The sequence below is a fragment of the Lutra lutra genome, chromosome 1 (genome assembly GCF_902655055.1).
Source record: "Lutra lutra chromosome 1, mLutLut1.2, whole genome shotgun sequence".
NCBI classification, from domain to species: Eukaryota; Metazoa; Chordata; class Mammalia; order Carnivora; family Mustelidae; genus Lutra; species Lutra lutra.
Window position 1 is genome coordinate 204,749,014 of NC_062278.1, and position 20,660 is coordinate 204,769,673.

General features: G+C 45.1%; 2 protein-coding genes across 3 annotated transcripts in view; both read left to right on the forward strand.

Moving 5' to 3' along the window:
• The window catches only part of RHOA (ras homolog family member A), a 55,662-nt gene extending 37,659 nt beyond the window's left edge, over window positions 1–18,003 (forward strand). For both annotated transcript variants that reach the window (XM_047694066.1, XM_047694067.1), the window contains 4 exons: window positions 6,669–6,825; window positions 9,618–9,738; window positions 15,137–15,267; window positions 16,753–18,003. In XM_047694066.1, coding sequence (XP_047550022.1) covers window positions 6,670–6,825; window positions 9,618–9,738; window positions 15,137–15,267; window positions 16,753–16,926 — 582 coding nt within the window. In that variant the 5' untranslated portion in view covers window position 6,669 and the 3' untranslated portion in view covers window positions 16,927–18,003. The remainder of the gene's footprint in view (window positions 1–6,668; window positions 6,826–9,617; window positions 9,739–15,136; window positions 15,268–16,752) is intronic.
• A 1,061-nt stretch (window positions 18,004–19,064) lies between these two features.
• Window positions 19,065–20,195, forward strand: GPX1 (glutathione peroxidase 1). Its single transcript, XM_047694065.1, has 2 exons — window positions 19,065–19,374; window positions 19,641–20,195. The coding sequence occupies exons 1-2, from the start codon at window positions 19,123–19,125 to the stop codon at window positions 19,998–20,000; spliced, it is 612 nt and encodes a 203-aa protein (XP_047550021.1). The 5' UTR covers window positions 19,065–19,122; the 3' UTR covers window positions 20,001–20,195.
• Window positions 20,196–20,660: the final 465 nt, after the last annotated feature.

Sequence of the window (20,660 nt, forward strand, 5' to 3'; positions counted from 1 at the left end):
TTTTACACTTTTCCTGGGCCAAATGCTCCCCAAGGAAAATTTTCCAAAGCCTTTTTGATTGCTCCCTGGCATTTTCATTTTGTGCATCTTTAACCACATTAGATTGAGAGAAATTATTTTTTGAGAATTGAGTACCTTCTAGGAATGAGGTATTCAAAGCTGGCAGCCCTTTTTTTGAACCAGGGTTTTCCTGATGAATTTTGTTTGCATCTGGTGAGGCCCTGGTTGTTTGATTTTTTGAGCACAAACCCATATAAGTTAGGCCCGAAGAGATGTGAATATATAAAATCTTGAAGTGAATTTCAGAGTGTGAGAAAAACAGTAAATGATTTATAAATCCTATCAAGATGTTAGCAGTCAGACTGAACCTAGAGGAGTGATTTTTTAAGAGGTAAATCCATTAGTATCTGTGCCTTGGATTCTGAATGAGGTAACCTATCTCCTTCTCACTTAAAAAATGTTTTTTGGGGGCGCCTGGGTGGCTCAGCGGGTTAAAGCCTCTGCCTTCGGCTCAGGTCATGATCTCAGGGTCCTGGGATCAAGCCCCGCATCGGGCTCTCTGCTCGGCAGGGAGCCTGCTTCCCCTCCTCTCTCTGCCTGCCTCTCTGCCTGCCTGTGATCTCTGTCTGTCAAATAAATAAATAAAATCTTTTAAAAAAAAAAAGTTTTTTGGTTTTGGGTTTTCTTGTATTTATTTAATATCTACTACATTAATGCCCACTAAAGTACCTAACTGCATAAGGCTGCAAAGAAACTTATGCTCTTAGGTGATATGCAGTCCGGTTCAAGACAAAACACAAGTGAAACAAATACAGGACCTTGAGACAGATCCCATATCCATTAGGAATCCAAAGCAAAAAAGGAAAACGGAGCTGAAGGGGTGGCCAGAGTATTGGGCTATAGTTTAAAGGCTGATCTCAATACAGTACTGTTTTGATTCCATACTCCTGTTTGTTTGTTTGTTTGTTTAAAGTAGGCTCCAAGCCCAACATGGGGCTTGGACTTAGTACCCTGAGATAAGAATCACATGTTTACCACTGACTGAGTCAGGCACGCACCCCTGCATCCTCCTTCTATTTAAAGAATGATATCAAATACATTTCCAGTTTATACTTATTACTGTACCTTCATTACTAGCATTATCCTTGATCTAATGCTTTTGTGCAAAAAATAAAAGACCTTTAAAAATCACAAGATCACTTTTGGGTTTGGTTAAAAGTTCATAAAGCCTGTGTATATACTTAGCTAGGCACAGACTGCCATACGTTAAGCATCTTGAGAACTCACAAATGCATGATGGCAACACTGTGAGCCCTTCCCATTATGGGATCTTCTGCTTAGGAGTTTATGCAGTTAAACTTTTAAATCTAAATTCCTTAGGTTTTCTGGACTTTAAAAATGTGTTTCTTGTGTTTCTTTCATGTACCCCAGTGAATTACCACACGTGATCCAGTTTGGGAAGCTTTCCCTTTAGATAGTCTGGTTTTGTGAGTAGGTGTTGTTGAGGATTAGTTTGACTACAGGTAACAAAGACCTCAAAAATATCATCTTAAACGAGACACTTATTTTTCACATAAAGGAATGTAGACGTGTAGGCAGTGTGGGGCTGAGATGGCGGCTCCCAAGAGCAGCTAAGATCCAGGCTCTTTCTACATTTTTTTTCCTTCAGCTCCAGAGTGTGGCACTTACATACTTCATACACATATCCACATCCTCACATTCCAGGATGGCTGTTCAGAAAGCAGCCTTGGCTCCAGGTTTAAGCACCAGGAAGGAGGAAGGGAATGGGGAAGGGCATGGGACTTTAAGGAAGACTTGACTTCACTCTAAGGAAGACTTCCTGGAAGTCCCACAGGCATTGCTGATTATACCTCATGGGCTAGAACTTTGTGCGTAGCCATACCTAAAGAAAGGGAGGCTAAGAAATGTAATTTTTTTTTAAAAGATTTTATTTATTTATTTGACACAGAGAGCACAAGTAGGCAGAACGGCAGCCAGAGGGAGAGGGAAAAGCAGGCTCTCCACTGAGCAGGGAGCCCAATGCAGGGCTCAATCCCAGGACTCTGGGACCATGACCTGAGCCAAAGGCAGCAGCTTAACTGACAGAGCCACCCAGGCACCCCAGAAATGTAATCTTTTAACTAGGCAACAAAGTACACAACTAAAAATTGGAGTGTTATTCTAAGAGGGAATGGTGAAAATTGGGAATTGGAGTAGTTGACCATTAAGTTAGTCTCTAACAAATGGAAGGATTCTGGGGGACAAGGTCCTGGTTTGTTTTGTTTTGGTAACAGCTTTATTTAAATACACTCCACATACCTTACAGTTTACCCATTTGAGTATATAATTCAATGCCATATAGTCATACTGTATAGTATATTCATAGAGGCGTGGCTCTGCATCCATCTCATGACAGTTTCATCATCCCCAAAAGAAACCCCACTAAATCATTTTCTTTTCTCCCTCCTTCAGCTCCCTTAGGCAACCACCAACCTACTTTCTCTGTATTTTCCTACTCTGAACATTTTCTATATATACACATACATACTTACATGCACATATTGTTTGTTTTTTTGTTTTTTAATTTTAGGGGTGCCTGGATGGCTCAGTCTTTAAGCATCTGCCTTCAGCTCAGATCATGATCCCAGGGTTCTGGGATCGACCGCCACATTGGACTCCCTGCTTATCGGCTCCCCCTGCTTGTGTTCCCTCTCTCACTGTGTCTCTGTCAAATAAATAAATAAAATCTTAAAAGAAAAATAAAATAAAAGTTTAATGTGGGGCTTGAATTCATGACCCTGAGATACGAATCCCATGCTCTACCAACTGAGTCAGCCAGGTTACCTTGGAAATTTTATTCAAATGGAGACACTCAGTTATGTGGTTCTTTGTGGCTAGCTTCTGTCACATACGTAATGTTTTCCAGTTTCATTCAAACTGTAGTATGTATCAGCACTATCTCTTTACTGCTGAACATTATTCTATTGTATGGATATATATACCACTTTTTATCCATTCATTAGTTGGATGTTTGGTTTGTTTCTGCTTTTTAGGAAAAAAAAAAAAAAACACAAGGTTTTATTAGGGTGCCTGGGTGGCTCAGTTGGTTAAGCATCTGTGTTCAGCTCAGATCATGATCCTGGGGTCCTGGGATCAAGCCCCATATCTGGCTCCCTGCTTGGTTGGAGATGGGGCCTGCTTCTCCCTCTGCCTGCCGTTCTCCCTGCTTATTCTGTCAAATAAAATCTTAAAAAGGGAAAAGAAGATTTTACTTATGTAGAGAGTGCACGAGCAGGGGAAGGGGCAGAGGGAGGGGGAGAATCTTCAAGCTGACTCCTCTGAGTGTTGAGCCCAGCATAGGGGCTTGATCTCATGACCGGAGCTGAAGGCAAGAGTTGGATGCTTAACTGACTGAGCCACCCAGGTTCCCCAACTATGATGAATATTTTAATGCTGCTGTGAATATTTGTGTAAGTATTTGTGTGAACATGGGTTTTCATTTTTCTCAGATGTATGTCTGGGAATGGAATTGCTGGGTCATATCTATTCAGATCCTTTGCCCCCCCCCCCTTTTTAAGATTTAATTTTTTTAGAGAATGCATGAGCACAGAGGAAGGAACAGCGGGTGAGGAGGAAGAAGGGGGAAAGAAGCTCAGGCAGATTCTACACTGAATATGGAGCCTGACATGGGGTTTGATCTCACCACCTTGAGATCAGGACCTGAGCCGAAACCAAGAGTCAGATGCTTAACTGACTGAGCCACCCACGCACCCCCCCCCAAAGCAACATCTTTTTTGCAGTCTTATGAGAGACCCCGAGACAGACCGTCCACTTAAGCTGCTTTTTTAAGGGTTTTTAATTATTCTAGATACAGATCCCTTATTAGGTATATTATCTGCAAACATTTGCTCCTATTCGGTGGGTTGTCTTGTTACTTTCTTTTTTCTTTTCTTTTTTTAATATAGGCTCCACACCCAGTGTGAGGCTTTAACTCAGGACTCTGAGATCAAAACTCATATGCTGAGCCAGCCAGGTTCCCCATGTCTTCTCATTTTCTGGATGGTACCGCTTGACAAAAGTATGAAAAATTTTGGGTGCCTGGGTGGCTCAGTCGGTTAAGCAACTGCCTTCGGCTCAGGTCATGATCCTGGAGTCCCACAATTGAGTCCCGCATTGGGCTCCCTGCTCAGTGGAGAGTCTGCCTCTCCCTCTGACATCTCCCCTCTTGTGCTCATAAAATCTTTTTTAAAAAAAGTTATAAAAATTTTGATGAAAGTCCCAGTTACCTATTTTTTCTTTGGTTGCTAGGGATAAATATATCTTTTTTTTTTTTTTTTTTTAATTTATTTATTAGAGAGCAGGCGAGCGTGTATGGAGGCATGGGCCAGAGGGAGAAGGGGAGAGAGGCTCAAGCAGATGCCATATTGGGCATGGAGCCTTAATTAGCGCTTGATCTCAGGACCCCAGTACCCTGAGACTACAACCTGAGCTAAAACCAAGAGTTGAACACCTAACCAACCATGCCACTGAGGTGTCCCCAATATATTCTTAAATATCTTGATCACAGTAGCTAAGAGGTGGAGGCTACCCTGTGTCTATCATTGGATCGATGGATAAACAATGTAGTATATATACATACAATGGAATGTTACTCAGTTTTAAAAAGGAAATTCTGATACATGCTACAACATGTATGAACCTTGAAAACATTATGCTGTGTGAAATAAGCCAGTCCCAAAAGGGCAAATGCTGCTTGATTCCACATCCTTCCATATGAAGTAACTAGTGGTAAAATTCATCAAGACAGAAAGTAGAATGGTGGTTGTCAGGGCTAAGTGGGGAGAAAGGGGGGATAGGGAGTTAAATGTTTTATGATTTTAGCTCTTACATTTGGGCCTATAATCCATCTTTTTAAAAGATTTTATTTATTCGAGATAGAGCAAGCAAGAGAGCAGGAGCGGGGCAGAGGAAGAGGGAGAAGTAGGTTCTCCACCGAGCAGGGAGCCTTTTGCAGGTCTTGATCTCAGGACCCTGGGATTACCCGCCAAAGGTATACATTTAACTGACTGAGCCACCCAGTGCCCCTGGGCCTACAATCCATCTTGAGTTAATTTTTGTGTATGATTTGAGGGGTAGCTTTCTAACTTCATTCTTTTTTTTTTTTTTTTTTTTTTTTTTTTTTTTTTTTTTTTTACAATTTTTTTTTTTTTTTTTCTTCATTTATTTGACAGAGATCACAAGTAGACAGGCAGGCAGAGAGAGGCGGGGAAGCAGACTCCCTGCTGAGCAGGGAGCCCAACATGGGGCTCGATCCCAGGACCCTGAGATCATGACCTGAGCCAAAGGCAGAGGCTTAACCCACTGAGCCACCCAGGCACCCCTCTAACTTTATTCTTTTGTGTGGATCTATTCAGTTGTCTCAGAACCGTTTGTTGAAAAGACTTTTTCCTCCATCAGATTGTCTTGGCATCCTTGTTGAAAATCATTTGACCCTAAATGTGGGCTTATTTCTGGATTCTCAATTCAAGAAGCCAGCTGGTATCTTGATAGGGATTGTCTTGAATCTGTAGAACAATTTGGAGGATGTTGCCATTTAACAGGTATTATCTTCCAATCCAGAAACATGAATATCTTTTCATTCATTTACATCTTTCTTTCAACAATGTTTTGGAGTTTTCAGAGTATGTGTTTTGTACTTTTGTTAAACGTATCCCTGTTCTTTTTTTTTTTTTTTTTAAGATTTTATTTATTTGATAGAGACACAGCGACAGAGGAAACACAAGTAGAGGGAATGGGAGAGGGAGAAGTAGGCTTCCTGCCCAGCGGGGGTGCCGGATGCGGGGCTTGGATCCCAGGACCCTGGGGTCATGACCTGAGCCAAGGGCAGATGCTTAATGACTGAGCCACCCAGGCGCCCTGTCCCTATCTTTTTGAAGCTGTTGTAAATGAAATTGTACTCTTAATTTCATTTTCACTTTGTTCATTGCTAGGTTATAGAAGTACAATTGATTTTTGTATGTTCATCTTGTATCTTGCAACCTTACTGAATTTGTTCTAATGATTTTTAGTGGATTCCTTAGGATTTTCCATATATATGTGTGTCATCTGCAAATTAAGATAGTTCTCCTCCTTCCTCTTCAATCTGAATGTGTTAATTCATTTTATTGCTTAATTACTCTGGCTAGAATTGACATTATCATGTTGGATAGAAGTAGCAGGAATAGCCATTCTTGTCTTGTTCCTAATCTTGAGGAAAAACTTGCAGTCTTTTTACCGTTAACTATAACCATTAGTTTGGGGCTCCTGGATGGTGGTCAGTTAAGCATCAGTTCTTGGTTTCGGGTCAGGTTATGATCTAATGGTCCTGGGATACAGCCCTGCATGAGGCTTCACACCCAGCATGGAGTCTGCTTAAAGATTCTCCCTCCCTCCCCCTCACTCCACTCTCTGTCCCTCTGTCCCTCTCTCAAGTAAATAAATAAATCTTAAAAAGAGAAAAGTTAAAGTATAACCATTAGTTGTGGAGTTTTGATGTCAAGTGGGAAGTTGTGCTAGCATTTTGTATTTGGATGTGGCTTGTGCCTCATGGTCAGAAAATTGTGTGTCATAGCCTGAGGCTATTAATAGCTTCTTTTGCTTCTAGATAACACCTTTGTCTCATGTTTCAGCATGGCTGCCATCCGGAAGAAACTGGTGATTGTTGGTGATGGAGCCTGTGGCAAGACTTGTTTGCTCATCGTCTTTAGCAAGGACCAGTTCCCAGAGGTGTATGTACCCACAGTGTTTGAGAACTATGTGGCAGATATCGAAGTTGATGGAAAGCAGGTGAGTACACCTAACAGCTGGTTTCATTTTGTATCTTCGGCAAAGATGTTCTTAGAGCCTGTAGAGAATTAGGCCATTTTGTCTCTTTAGTACACAGTATAATAACAACAGACGTGTGAATGCAAAATCGATTCTGTTTCTGCCATCATAGCCCAGATTTGTTCATTTTTAACTGCTGTCACCTAGACTTTACTCACATCCCTGTTTTATTTTACATGGGGAAGCCTTTTTATAGCTTTATGTTTGAAATTTAGTTTGTTGCCAGATAGTTAATGCTAAAATGAATCTTTTCGTATGGATGAACATTTCCCCCCACCCAGTTCTGTCATGATATTTTCACTCAGCGCTGAAGTAAGATTACTAGGTCAAGAGGTCATTTCACGGGTCCTAAAGGGGTATTCTGATCTACACCAGTCACCAGTGTGACATTTACTCTTTTTTTTTTTCTTTTTTAAAGATTTTTTATTTATTTATTTGTCGAGAGAGAGCGAGCACAGGCAGACAGAATGGCAGGCAGAGGCAGAGGGAGAAGCAGGCTCCCTGACGAGCAAGGAGCCCGATGTGGGACTCGATCCCAGGACGCTGGGATCATGACCTGAGCCGAAGGCAGCTGCTTAACCAACTGAGCCACCCAGGCGTCCCACCAGTGTGACATTTAAATAACATCCTCATATTTAATATTTTTTAACGGTTTTTTACTCTAACTTAAATAGGCTGCCACCATTGCTTCAGTTGACCTGTCACTGGCAACAAAGACAATATTTCTTCATGTCTGTCCTAAAAAGTCCACTGGCAAGACTGGAGCAAAACTCTGCTGGAATTAGAGTTTACTATATATATATATAGATATAGATATATCTATATATATATTTTTTTTAAGATTTTATTTATTTGTCAGAGAGAGCACCACAAGTAGGCAGAGCAGCAGGCAGACGAGAGGGAGAAGCAGGCTGTCCACTGAGCAGGGAGCCCGATGTGGGGCTCAATCCTAGGACCCTGGGATCATGACCTGAGCCAAAGGCAGCCGTTTAACCACTGAGCCACCCAGGCGCCTCTAGATTTTAGAATATATTTTTCAATTTTCTGTTCCCTTTTGTTATCAAAATAATGTCTTACCCAGCTCCTGTACAACTTTTGAAGAAGCATGAAATTCCCACTGCAGGTAGGTCAGCTGAAAAGAAAACTAGAACAAGGCCTCTTCTCCAATATATTCAGTCCTCTCGGGTATTTAGTCACATGTCTCATGCTGCTAGCACCTAATGTATTGGCCCTCATAATTCCATGTCCTTTCTTCCTTCTCATTTTCCTGCTTTACCTGTTACCCTTTTCTGTCCCAGTGCTACCTAGCTTCAGTTTGTGGTACCATGTATGGAAAGCACATTAAGCCAACTATTCAGAATTCTAGGGTCCCTGAAATAAAAGTGCTTGATAGCAATTCAGTAGCCTCCAAGTTGAGAGTGTGCTGCCTAGGAATGTTCATTTAAGAGTGTACTGTGATAGCCTAGGAAACCATCCAAGATTTGAGATGATTGTGGTCCCAGGAACAGACCTACTAAAGATGGAAAAGTCCTTTCCAAGAGACAGGGCCAACACCCTGAAGCATTTATCAGGAGATGGTCAGGATTGGATGTGTCTGACTAAGCACACATGAAGCATGGAGGGGCCAAGTAGTGTGATTTGGTAGAGTGAATGAGCTGTACCATTCTGAGGTCCATTTTGTTGTGAGGCTTGGGTATCAGTGTATTAGAAATTCATATACCTTGGGGCACCTGGGTGGCTCAGTCGTTAAGCATCTGCCTTCGGCTCAGGTCATGAGGGCTCAAGCCCCACATTGGCCTCACTGCTTGGTGGGAAGCCTGCTTCTCCCTCTCCCACTCTCCCTGCTTATGTTTCTTCTCTTGCTGTGTCTGTCTCTGTCAAATAAATAAACAAAAAATTTTTTTGAGATTTTATTTATTTACTTGACAGAGACAGCGAGAAAGGGAACACAAGCAGGGGGAGTGGGAGAGGGAAAAGAAGCAGGCTTCCTGCTGAGCAGGGTACCCAATGCGGGGCTCGATCCCAGGACTCTGGGATCACAACCTGTGCGGAAGACAGATGCTAAACTGACTGAGCCACCCAGACGCCCCTCAAATACAGTGTCTCCGTGTTTAAACATTGCAGCAGAATGATAAGACCAAATAAGGAAACAGTTGAATTAGAATGTATTGGGAAAAGTTACTCAGGTCTGGTGTTTCCCTGTTATGTTTTGTACACCTGGTAGAATGTTGTTTACACTTCGACTTTCCTTGTTCATCTGCTTTTCTATTAGAATGTTGTTTATAATTAAAGACTGTGCTTCTTACGAATTGTATTTTTTACTTGATATTTTATTTATTTATTTTTAAAGATTTATTTATGTATGTATGTATTATTTGACAGAGAGAGACAGGGAAAGAGCAAGCACAGGCAGGGGAGAAGCTAGCTCCCCGCTGAACAAGCAGCCTGATGTGGGGCTGGATCCCAGCACCTGGGATCACAGCCCAAGCCGACGGCGGCTGCTTAACTGAGTCACCCAGGCGCCCCTGACTTGATATTTTAAATTATGTACTCATTATGTACTTGATTATGTACTTCATGTACTCCAGTCTTCTGAGAAATTTCAACCTAAAACAATTTGAATACACTCCACCTCAGGCTTCTTTTACTATTTTGGACATTTTGACATTTGAATGTTCTTTGGTGACTACCACTTCTTTTGGAAAGTTGGGAGCTTTAACCTTGCATTCTTGTGTTTATTTTTCCTATCACAGGTAGAGTTGGCTTTGTGGGATACAGCTGGGCAGGAAGATTATGACCGCTTGAGGCCTCTCTCCTATCCGGACACTGATGTTATACTGATGTGTTTCTCCATTGACAGCCCTGATAGTTTAGGTGAGTAACTCTGCAGCCTGATGTTTGTCACTGTGTGTCTGGCTGACACCTGCTTTCTCAGGTCCTCTCTGTGCATGAAATGGTTGAAAAGCAAACATGAACTTAATAAAAGGAATCATCAGTGACCAGAGTCCTAGAGAGCCTTGGGACTATAAAGCCTGGGCCCTGGATCACTTTTCAGCCAAGGTCTTTTAGTAGGCAGGTTCTAAATACAACCATCTTTTCAACTGTTTTGGGGAAGGCTTTTTTGGGTGCTCACACCTTTTTTTCAGTACCTCATATTGAGTGTGTTACTTTGCCATATCTAGACTGATTTGCTATTTCCTCGTAGTGTGTGTGTTTGTTTAAAGGTTTATTTATGGGGTGCCTGGGTGGCTCAGTGGGTTGAGCCTCTGCCTTCGGCTCAGGTCATGATCTCAGGTCCTAGGATCAAGCCCCGCATCGGGCTCTCTGCTCAGCAGGGAGCCTGTTTCCCCTCTCTCTCTGCCTGCCTCTCTACTTGTGGTCTATGTCTGTCAAATAAGTAAATAAATAATCTTAAAAGAAAAAAATAAATAAAGGTTTATTATTGCAGGGAGGGTAAGAGGGAGAGGGAAAGAAGCAGACTCCCCTGAGATCAACAGTTGGATACTTAGCCAGCTGAGCCACCCGGCACCCCTCCTGGTCGTATTTTTAAAGCCCCATTTTAGTGCTTTTCTAAAGTATCTTAACTAGTAAAGAGAGACTTAAACATGACCATTTCACTGTCTCAGTTGGTCACATATCTGAGAAGCCACCTTCCTTCAGAAAAAGACTGAATAACACTGACCTTACACTCTGTGAAGCAAGGTACCAAGGCCTGAAACAGAACTTACTTTCAGTTTGTACCTTAGAGGATAAAGTGTCTCTCTCAGTGATGTAGTGCTCTGTCTTTACAAGGTAGCAGTTGGGCGAAGAACATTGTCATCATCAACACAAACAACCTTGGAGAGCCTGCTGGTGGTGTGGGCTTGCACTGGCCAGTTAGGGTTATAGGACCTTTTTTTTCTTGGTCATGGTTGTACCCATTTTAATGACAGTACTTGGGTGCCCCAAGATTTTGAACCGCTTGACTAAGGTTATCCCTCCCAAGGCATTAAGCTGAGACTGAGCCCTCTGTGCAGGGACTCCCAAGACAGAGCAGTTACTCTCTGCCCTTGGTTCACTTTGGTCATTTTCAACAGTTGTTTCAGTATTGGTTTCTCAAACGAACCTGGCTTCTCCCCCCCACCCCCTAAGATTTTTTATTTATTTATCTGACAGAGAGAAAGATTGATTGATTACAAGTAGGCAGAGAGGCAGGCAGAGGGGGAGGGAGAAGCCAGGCCTCCTGCAGAGCAGAGAGCCCAGTTTTGGGGCTCGATCCCAGGACCCTGAGATCATGACCCGAGCTGAAGGCAGAGGCTCAACCCACTGAGCCACCCAGGTGCCCTTAAACTTTGTTTAACTTGATTGGATGTTATTAGACTATGGCCCCACCTGTAGGTATAGGATAATAAGTTTGATCAGGAATCAGAATGTTGGTGTGAAAGTTTCAGCTCTGTTGCCAGCCAACCCTGTGATAATTTTACTTTTTGAGCCTCTGCTGTCTGGACTGGTAGTTGGTCTAGAGTCTATATTCTGGTTGAGACCTGGGGTAGCAAACTTGTAAAAGACCAAATAGTAAATATTTTAGGCTTTGCTGGCCATATGTTGTACTGAACTTTGCCACAACTAGTCAGTTCTGCTGTTGTATCACAAAAGCAGCCACATGGGGCGCCTGGGTGGCTCAGTGGGTTAAGCTGCTGCCTTCGGCTCAGGTCATGATCTCAGCGTCCTGGGATCGAGTCCCGCATCGGGTTCTCTGCTCGGCAGAGATCCTGCTTCCCTCTCTCTCTCTCTGCCTGCCTCTCCATCTACTTGTGATCTCTCTCTGTCAAATAAATAAATAAAATCTTTAAAAAAAAAAAAAAAAAAAAAAGCAGCCACAGAATATATATATAATAATGAATGAGCTTGGCTATGTTCCAGTAAAACTTTTTTTTTTTTTTTTTTTTAAAGATATTACTTATTTTACGGGCACCTGGGTGGCTTAGTGGGTAAAGCCTCTGCCTTTGGTTCAGGTCATGGTCTCAGGGTCCTGGGATCAAGCCCTGCATCAGGCTCTCTGCTTGGCGGGCAGCCTGCTTCCCCCTCTCCCTCTGCCTTCCTCTCTAACTGCTTCTGATCTCTCTCTCTCTCTGTGTCAAATAAATAAAAACTTTTTAAGGAAAAATACTTTATTTATTTTAGAGAAAGAGTGTTAGCAAGCAGGGGTAGGGGGAGCAGAGGAGGAGGGAACAAGAATCTGAAGCAGTCTCTGTACTCAGCACCAAGCCAGACACAGGGCTCAGTCCCACCACTGGGATATCATGACCTCACCCAAAACCAACAGTCGGATGCTTAGCTGCCTGAGCCACTTGGGCACCCTGAAGATTCTGTTTATTTATTTGAGAGAGAGAGCGCACACACATGCGCACACAAGCAGGGGACTTGGAGTGGCAGAGGGAGAGGGAGAAGCAGGGAGCCCAATGTGGGACTCAGTCCCAGCACCCTGGGTTCATGACCTGAGCTGAAGGCAGATGCTTAACTGACTGAGCCACCCAGGCACCCCTTATTTTTTTATAAGTATTTTTTATTTTTATTTTTATTTTTTTTAAGATTTTATTTATTTATTTGTCATAGAGAGAGAAGCGAGAGTGAGCACAGGCAGACAGAGTGGCAGGCAGAGGCAGAGGGAGAAGCAGGCTCGCTGCCAAGCAAGGAGCCCGATGTGGGACTCGATCCCAGGACGCTGGGATCATGACCTGAGCCGAAGGCAGCTGCTTAACCAACGAGCCACCCAGGCGTCCCTATAAGTATTTTTTAAAAGTAGACTCCAGACAAGATTTTATTTGCTGACCTCTGATCTAGATGATAAGGATTCCTTCTCTCTAGTTTTCTGGAATTCCCAAAGGCCCTCCTGCGACCCCACTGGAAATCCATGCAACGTGATATTCCTCAGTGTGATCAGATTATTTTGGGGTGGGAGATACTGTAGGTGATTGCCATCACTGAATTAAAAAATAAAGTTTTAGGGGTGCCTGGCTGGCTCAGTAAAGCATGAGACTCTTGCTCAGGGCTGTGAGTTTAAGCCTCATGTTGGGCATGGAGCCTACTTTAAAAGGGGGGCGGTTAACTTGTTTTGTTTTTTTAAGATTTTATTTATTTGACAGAGCAAGAGAGCACAGCAGGGGAGCAGTAGAAGGAGAGGGAGGAGCAGGCTCCCCACCAAGCAGGCAGGGAGCCCAATGCGGGGCTTGATCCCAGGACCCTGGGATCATGACCCAAGGAGAAGACAGACTCTTAGTCATCCAAGCCACCCAGCTGCCCCCCCGCCCCCGCCAAAATTAAGTTTTAATGTTATTCATGAAAAGAGAAGGCAAGACAGAGGCAATTCATTTTATGTGTCCTGAGTTCCAGGGAGTAGGGAGACTATTGAAGTAATAATTTCATATATTCAGGAAATACTACTGAGCATCTATTTATGGAAGAAACTTCTAGATTAAAGGAGACAGAAGAGCCAAAAAAAAAAAAAACAACAACAGTTTAAAAAAAAAAAAAAAAAAAAAAAAACAGTAAATCTGATAGCAAGAAATTTTAAAAATAACATTCTTAGGAGGTGGGTATGGAATGGGCCATGATAGTATTCTGTTTTAGAGGATGACCATAGGATGGTCAGCAACCCTACTGAAAAGGTGACTTCTGGGAGAGACCTAAGGGATCTGAAGGAAGCCAATACAGATATCTAACAAAAGAATCTTCCAGGTAGGGGGAACAGGAGATGCAAAGTCACCAAGGTGGGAAGAGGAAGGCTGGAATCCAGTTGTAGCATTAGAAGAGATGGGAGTGAGAGTTGTAAAGCGATATAATTAATGGTGTGGACTTTTCCCTTCATCATGAGTAAGATGGGAGCTCTTGGAAGGTTTGAGTAAGGGAGGGGTGTCTCATTTACCTTTTGAAATGACCACTGTCACACCTGAACTGAAAGTGACCACATGTGCAAAGGTGAGAGCAAGGTTTGGGCTGAGGCTGTTTGACTGTTATTAGATGGGTTGGATCTTTTCACTGTATTACTCTGTATTGTTCTGAGGACTGGAAACACTGTACTTCTTTGGGAAGCTCTTGGTTTCAGAATAAAACTTTTGAGTTTTAAGTTGTTACATTAGTGATACAGTTGACTCTTGTTGCTATAGCAAAAGAAGATGGACAGTCAAGTGTCCATTTTATGTGCTGAAGAGTAGAGCATTAATGTTTCTTGACCTCACTTACATAGCTTCTTTATCTGATGTGGTCTTTCAGCCAGAAGACAGAGCATCTTTCCATAGTCTATAAGTAACTCTTATCTTTTAGTAATTTGTACTGAAGTCAAAGAATGAACAGTTTTTGTTTTTTTTTTTAAGATTTTATGTATTTATGAGGGAGAGAGCATGCACAAACAGAGCTGCAGGGAGAGAGAGAAGCAAACTCCCCACTGAGCAGAGAGCCCAACATGGGGCTCCATCCCAGGACCCTGGGATCATGACCCACGTTGAAGGCAGATGCTTAACTGACTGAGCCACCCAGGGCACCCCTGAACAGTTTACTTCCAAAATATAGCCTCAGATTACAAGCAGATCATTTAAATGACTGTCATTATTAAGTACTTTGTATGCATTGACTCAGAATAACCCTGTGTAAGGTACGTAATACTGTTTCCCCATTTTATAAAATCACACCTGACACTGAGGTGCCCAAGACCATGGTTGTGGGCAGTTGAACGTGGGCCACTTACACACCATAATGTATGTCCAACCTTTGTAAATTAGTGCAGTATTGGCAAGAAGCTGGTTATCACTCATTTTCAGAAGTCATTCTTGAGCCATTTGAAATACCAATAACCTACATGATGGGGTGCTGAAGGTATAGAGAGAACATGGGGACCCTGAGCCAGCTGTAGCATGAGAATGGAGACCCTTTCTGTAAGATGTGGTCACAGTTACTAGCTAGCAGTGACAGAAGTGGTCCATGGATATCTTTCCTCCTTGGGTCAAGTTGCGTCATGGTGGAGCCACCCTGTGTTCTGGATTCTTTGCTCCTCCAGAGGCTTTAACTGGGCCCCACTTCCATAGGCACTGAGCTCCTTAGTGGGGACTGAGGAAAAAGCTGGTGATTCTGTGCTTAATGGAAGGGGGTTAGATTTTGCCTCTTTTTTGGTTTTGAAACTAGTGAGACTCCCATTAAATGTGGAGCATACTTTTAAGTAGTTTCCTTGCAGTTTAACTGGGGCTCTTGGACATTCATCAAAATAGAATTGTGCATCTCAAGATTTTGCTTCTTTCAGAAAATATCCCAGAAAAATGGACCCCGGAAGTCAAGCACTTCTGTCCCAACGTGCCCATCATCCTGGTTGGGAACAAGAAGGATCTTCGGAATGATGAGCACACAAGGCGGGAGCTAGCCAAGATGAAGCAGGTATGATCTGGGGCAGGCCTCTGTTTTCCTGTACCATTCTTTTTTTTTTTTTTTTAAAGATTTTATTTATTTATTTGACAGAAATCACAAGTAGGCAGAGAGGCAGGCAGAGAGAGAGGAGGAAGCAGGCTCCCCGCTGAGCAGAAAGCCTGATGTGGGGCTCGAACCCAGGACCTGGGATCATGACCTGAGCTGAAGGCAGCGGCTTAACCCACTGAGCCACCCAGGCACCCCTGTACCATTCTTTTTAAGATTTTATTTATTTGACAAAGAGAGACAGCGAGAGCAGGAACACAAGCAGGGGGAGTAGGAGAGGGAAAAGCAGGCTTTCCACTGAGCAGGGAGCCCAGTGCAGGGCTTGATCCCAGGACCCTGAGATCATGACCCAAGCCAAAGGCAGACACTTAAATGATTGAGCCACCCAGGCGCCCCTCCTGTAGCATTCTTAAACCCAGGGCCCAAGGTTGGATAGTGAGGGAGCCCAACAGAAACTCTAACAAACCAGGCTATTTCAAAGAGTCCCAGAAGGCTCTCTTTCTCCATCTGTCCCTCATTCACTGGGCCTACTCAGAGGGTCCTTAAGACCTCTTTATAAAAGGAGATGGGATCCTCTCCTGTGAGGTAGTGCTGTGCTTCCCGGGATTGCCTGCCTGAGAAGGGAACATCAGCAGTACTCAGTGCTCCAAATGTAGGAACTTTTTATCAGGCTCTTGATTTCCCTCTCCTGTTATTATGTTGGTATATGTGAGGCCAAAAATTAAATTGGTGGCAGCTAAAGGATCAGGAAATCCTGAGGACAGGGAGTCCAGAGAGCCCTGATGTCTTTATGAAAGTGGTGATGGAGTTTGCATCTTTGCTTCTGAGAAGCCAGCTGGCCCAATGGCAGGTCTTCCCCAGTGCAGAACAAGAGCCTTGAGGTCTTCGGCCCAGGTTCTTCCACTGAGCTGTCTCTCTGAATGTTAAGGTCAGGATCTGTTTCCTTCTAGAGGCATTTAATCCTCTGTGAAGCTAACTACAGGAAAACCCAAGTGCTTACCATGGACTGAAAGCTTGAATCATTTTGCCCTTGATTGCTTCCCTAACCCACGGGGCTTCTCTGGCCTCTTCCTTCTTTCTCTCTCAAGTCCCAGAGAAGAGCTTGTTTGATAGGGATTTTATACTGGGGTAGGAAGGATAACTGCATATGAATTTCATAAGACAGAACTCAAATCTGGTTTTGGCAGCTTTTTTTTTTTTTTTTTTTTTTTTTTTTTAATATATATAAAAACACATATTTTTATCCCCAGGGGTACAGGTCTGCGAATCGCCAGGTTTACACACTTCACAGCACTCACCATAGCACATACCCTCCCCAATATCCATAACCCCACCCCCCCTCCCAACCCTGGCAGCTTTTAAAAGAAGTCTTTTAAGCTGAATTTGAGTACTTTGTACTTACTTCATATATGAGACACTTAACTGAAAGTGCTCTTTTCTCTCCGCTAGGAGCCGGTGAAACCTGAAGAAGGCAGAGATATGGCAAACAGGATTGGCGCTTTTGGGTACATGGAGTGTTCAGCAAAGACCAAAGATGGAGTGAGGGAGGTTTTTGAAATGGCCACGAGAGCTGCTCTGCAAGCCAGACGTGGGAAGAAAAAATCTGGGTGCCTTGTCTTGTGAAACCCTGCTGCAAGCACAGCCCTCATGCGGTTAATTTTGAAGTGCTGTTTATTAATCTTAGTGTATGATTACTGGCCTTTTTCATTTATCTATAATTTACCTAAGATTACAAATCAGAAGTCATCTTGCTACCAGTATTTAGAAGCCAACCGTGATTATTAATGATGTCCATCCCACCTGACCACCGGGGTCCTTCTGACACCGCTCTAACAGCCCTCCTCTGCACTCCCACCTGACCCACCAGGCGCTAATTCAAGGAATTTCTTAACTTCTTGCTTCTTTCTAGAAAGAGAAACAGTTGGTAACTTTTGTGAATTAGGCTGTAACTACTTTATAACTAACATGTCCTGCCTGTCATCTGTCAGCTGCAAGGTACTCTAGTGAGTCCCTACTTCAGAGCTTTACTCCTTAACAGATTTTATTGGCATAGCTCTGTGATGGGCATCCAGTTTTTTGAAAATGCTCATCCAGAAAGGCCCAAGTCTATGCAGCTGTGGCAGAGTTACAGTTCTGTGGTTTCATGTTAGTTACCTTATAGTTACTGTGTAATTAGTGCCACTTAATGTATGTTACCAAAAAATAAATATATCTACCCCAGACTAGATGTAGTATTTTTTGTATAATTGGATTTCCTAATACTGATATTTGTCATCCCTGCAGAAAGTGTATTGGTTTTTTAAAAAAGAAAGTGTATTTGAAAATAAAGTCAGATGGAAAATTCATTTTTAAAATTCCCGTTTTGTCAGTTTCTCTGATAAAAGATGGCCCATATCACCTGTTTTCGGCCCCACATATCCCAGTACCCCCTTCCCCAGAGCTGGGCTAAATAAATAGGAATTTGGTTTCATGCCTGAGGCACTTAGATACTTCAGAAGGTGGCATGACCTGTCTCACCTGGACTGCAGGGTCTGGCTCTAGTTCACAGTGCTCCTTTTCCTCACTGTATCCAGGTTCCCTCCCAGAGGAGCCGCCCGTTCTGTTGGGTGGCACTCACTTTCTCCTCTCCAGCTGACTAAACTTTTTTTCTGTACCAGTTAATTTTTCCAACTACTAATAGAATAAAGGCAGTTTTCTAAACTTCCTGTATCCTGGTGTTTGTGTTGCTCTCTCCAGGGCTGGGAGTGGGAGGATATATCCAGCCTAGCTCTCCTTGGAAGTATCCTTCAGAGTGTGAAATACCAGCTTGTTCCCCATTCTGAACCCCCCCCCACCCCCAGTTTGGCACTAACCTGGCTCCTCCTAAGAAGGTGGAAATGATGGTTTTGTGGCCTAATGTGGGATTGCAGTGTTCAGAGGACACATGAGGGGTGCTCCAAGCAGTCATTCCTCTGGAGGAATCTCGGGAATGTGACATTTGTTCTCTTCCTGTCCATTTTCTGTGTCTTTAACTTACAGGCCTGAGCCTCAGGTTAGGTTGATTAGGTATGGAGGATGGCCTGAAATTGGCTGGGGCCACTCCAGAAGCCAGGGAGGTGGCTGGGCCTCAGTGGCTCCTTGGGAAAACCAGTGTTAAGGACAGTGCCACACTGGAGATACAAAAGGAGAAAGGAGATCAGAGGCCTGGATGAGAAGACACGCCAGGCAGCCCCAGAATGCTGGGAAAGGAGTTAGAGCTGGATTTTGGAGCCTGAGCCCTGGCTGCCCTTGGCAATGAACAGTTCCTCCAACTTAACCTTCCTGGAGCCACAGGGCCTCGTCACAGAGAGAACTTACCTTGGCAGCCACTGCCAACTGCTCCACCACCCCACCACCGCGAGTCACAACTTGCTCTGGGCACTTGGCGACAATAGGGCACAGACTGCAAGAGGAGTAATATGGCTTAGCCTGGGAGGGCTGTGTGGCCACGAGCGGCACGCGCTGCTGTTGCTGCCCAGTCTCCTTGGACCCTGCCCCATCCCTTAACTAAAAACCTTTGAGAAGGAATCGGAGCCCTCTTGGGCCCAAGCCCTGGGCGGGGTAACTCGGGAAAGCCACCAGCGCGGCGGCGGTGGCTAGACGGTGCGTCTCCGCACGGCCTGGGCGGTGCCCGCATCCGGCCAGGCCGCACCCTCCCACCCGGCTGCAGGGAGGGCGGAGGCCGGATGAGGCGGGGCCGAGGGGGGGCGGGAGAGCGGCCGGGAATGTCTCTGCGCCACGTGACCCCATAGTCCTAGCAGTTCCCCGCCGCAGCTCCGCACTGTAGTTGGGAAGCCAGCCATGTGTGCTGCTCCGCTCGCCGCTGCAACGGCGGCCTCGCGCTCCGTGTATGCTTTCTCCGCGCGCCCGCTGGGCGGCGGGGAGCCCCTGAGCCTGGGTTCCCTGCGGGGTAAGGTGCTGCTCATCGAGAATGTGGCATCGCTCTGAGGCACAACGGTCCGGGACTACACCGAGATGAACGAGCTGCAGCGGCGCCTCGGGCCCCGGGGCCTGGTTGTGCTCGGCTTCCCGTGCAACCAGTTCGGGCATCAGGTGCGCTCTGGGGGCAGAGCGGGGGCGGAGTGGCGGGGCCGGCGGGCGTGCACCTGGGGCTGGGAGCTCAGACTGGGCGCCCGCCAGGCTAGACAGGCGCAGGTGCGCGGGCCGCCTGCGCCCCTCCCGGCTGGGGTTCAAGTCTGTCTCGGAGTTGTACGGGAAGGGCAAGAGCCTGATGACTCATCGAGAAACTTCTTGTTTGCGGTCCGAACGTTTCCCCTCCCCTTGAGGCCCCGGGTTCCAGCTTCTTTTCCCTCCCGCAGGAGAACGCTAAGAACGAAGAGATCCTGAATTCCCTCAAGTACGTCCGACCCGGCGGCGGGTTCGAGCCCAACTTCACGCTTTTTGAGAAGTGCGAGGTGAACGGTGCGCAGGCGCACCCTCTCTTCGCCTTCCTGCGGGAGGCTCTGCCTGCCCCCAGTGACGATGCCACTGCGCTCATGACCGACCCCAAGTTCATCATCTGGTCTCCCGTGTGCCGCAACGACATCGCCTGGAACTTCGAGAAGTTCTTGGTGGGCCCAGATGGTGTACCTGTACGCCGGTACAGCCGCCGCTTTCCAACCATCGATATCGAGCCTGACATCGAAGCCCTGCTGTCCCAGGGGCCAGGCCGCGTCTAGGCAACCCTCCTGTCCCTGCTGCTTGGCAGTCACAGCGCTGCCCTCTGGGGATTTCGTCCATGACGGTGTTGCCTCGAAATCTGCATGGAGGAACACCTGATTTCCAGGAAAATCCCTCGAGCTGGGCGCTTCTTGTCCATCCCAGCACTCCCTCCCTAACAAGGCTCCTCAGTAATAAAGTGTTGGGTGTCAGCAGAACTGTGTGTGTGTCCTGTGTCAGTTAGGGACATCTTCCCTAGTAACCTCATCGTCACACGGCCGTGAGCTTAAGCCCCTACCCCTTGGCCTTTGTTTTAGTCAAGCCTGAACTTCCTGCTGTTTTGTCTGCAGTGTCTGGAATCCACTCTTTCCTGTGTGGAAAGCCTAACTCCCGTCCCAGTGTTTTTCCCTCTGCCAGGATATTTTGTAGAGCCATCCCAAGGTCCTGTTAAAAGGGAAGTTCAGATTCCAAAAAGAGGAAGACAAGTCAAGAGCCAATTGCCTAATCCCAGCGGCAGGCCTCCTTTCTAAGTATTGGGCTAGGCAGGAAATGACATTCGGAAAAGAGAACACCATGGGTTCTGAGTCTGTGGCTTCTCTAAGTGCCAGGCCCACCTACTTTACAGGGTCGTAAGCCCATGCAATTTTGCAAATTTTTTCCCATCACTTTGTTAGATCTTT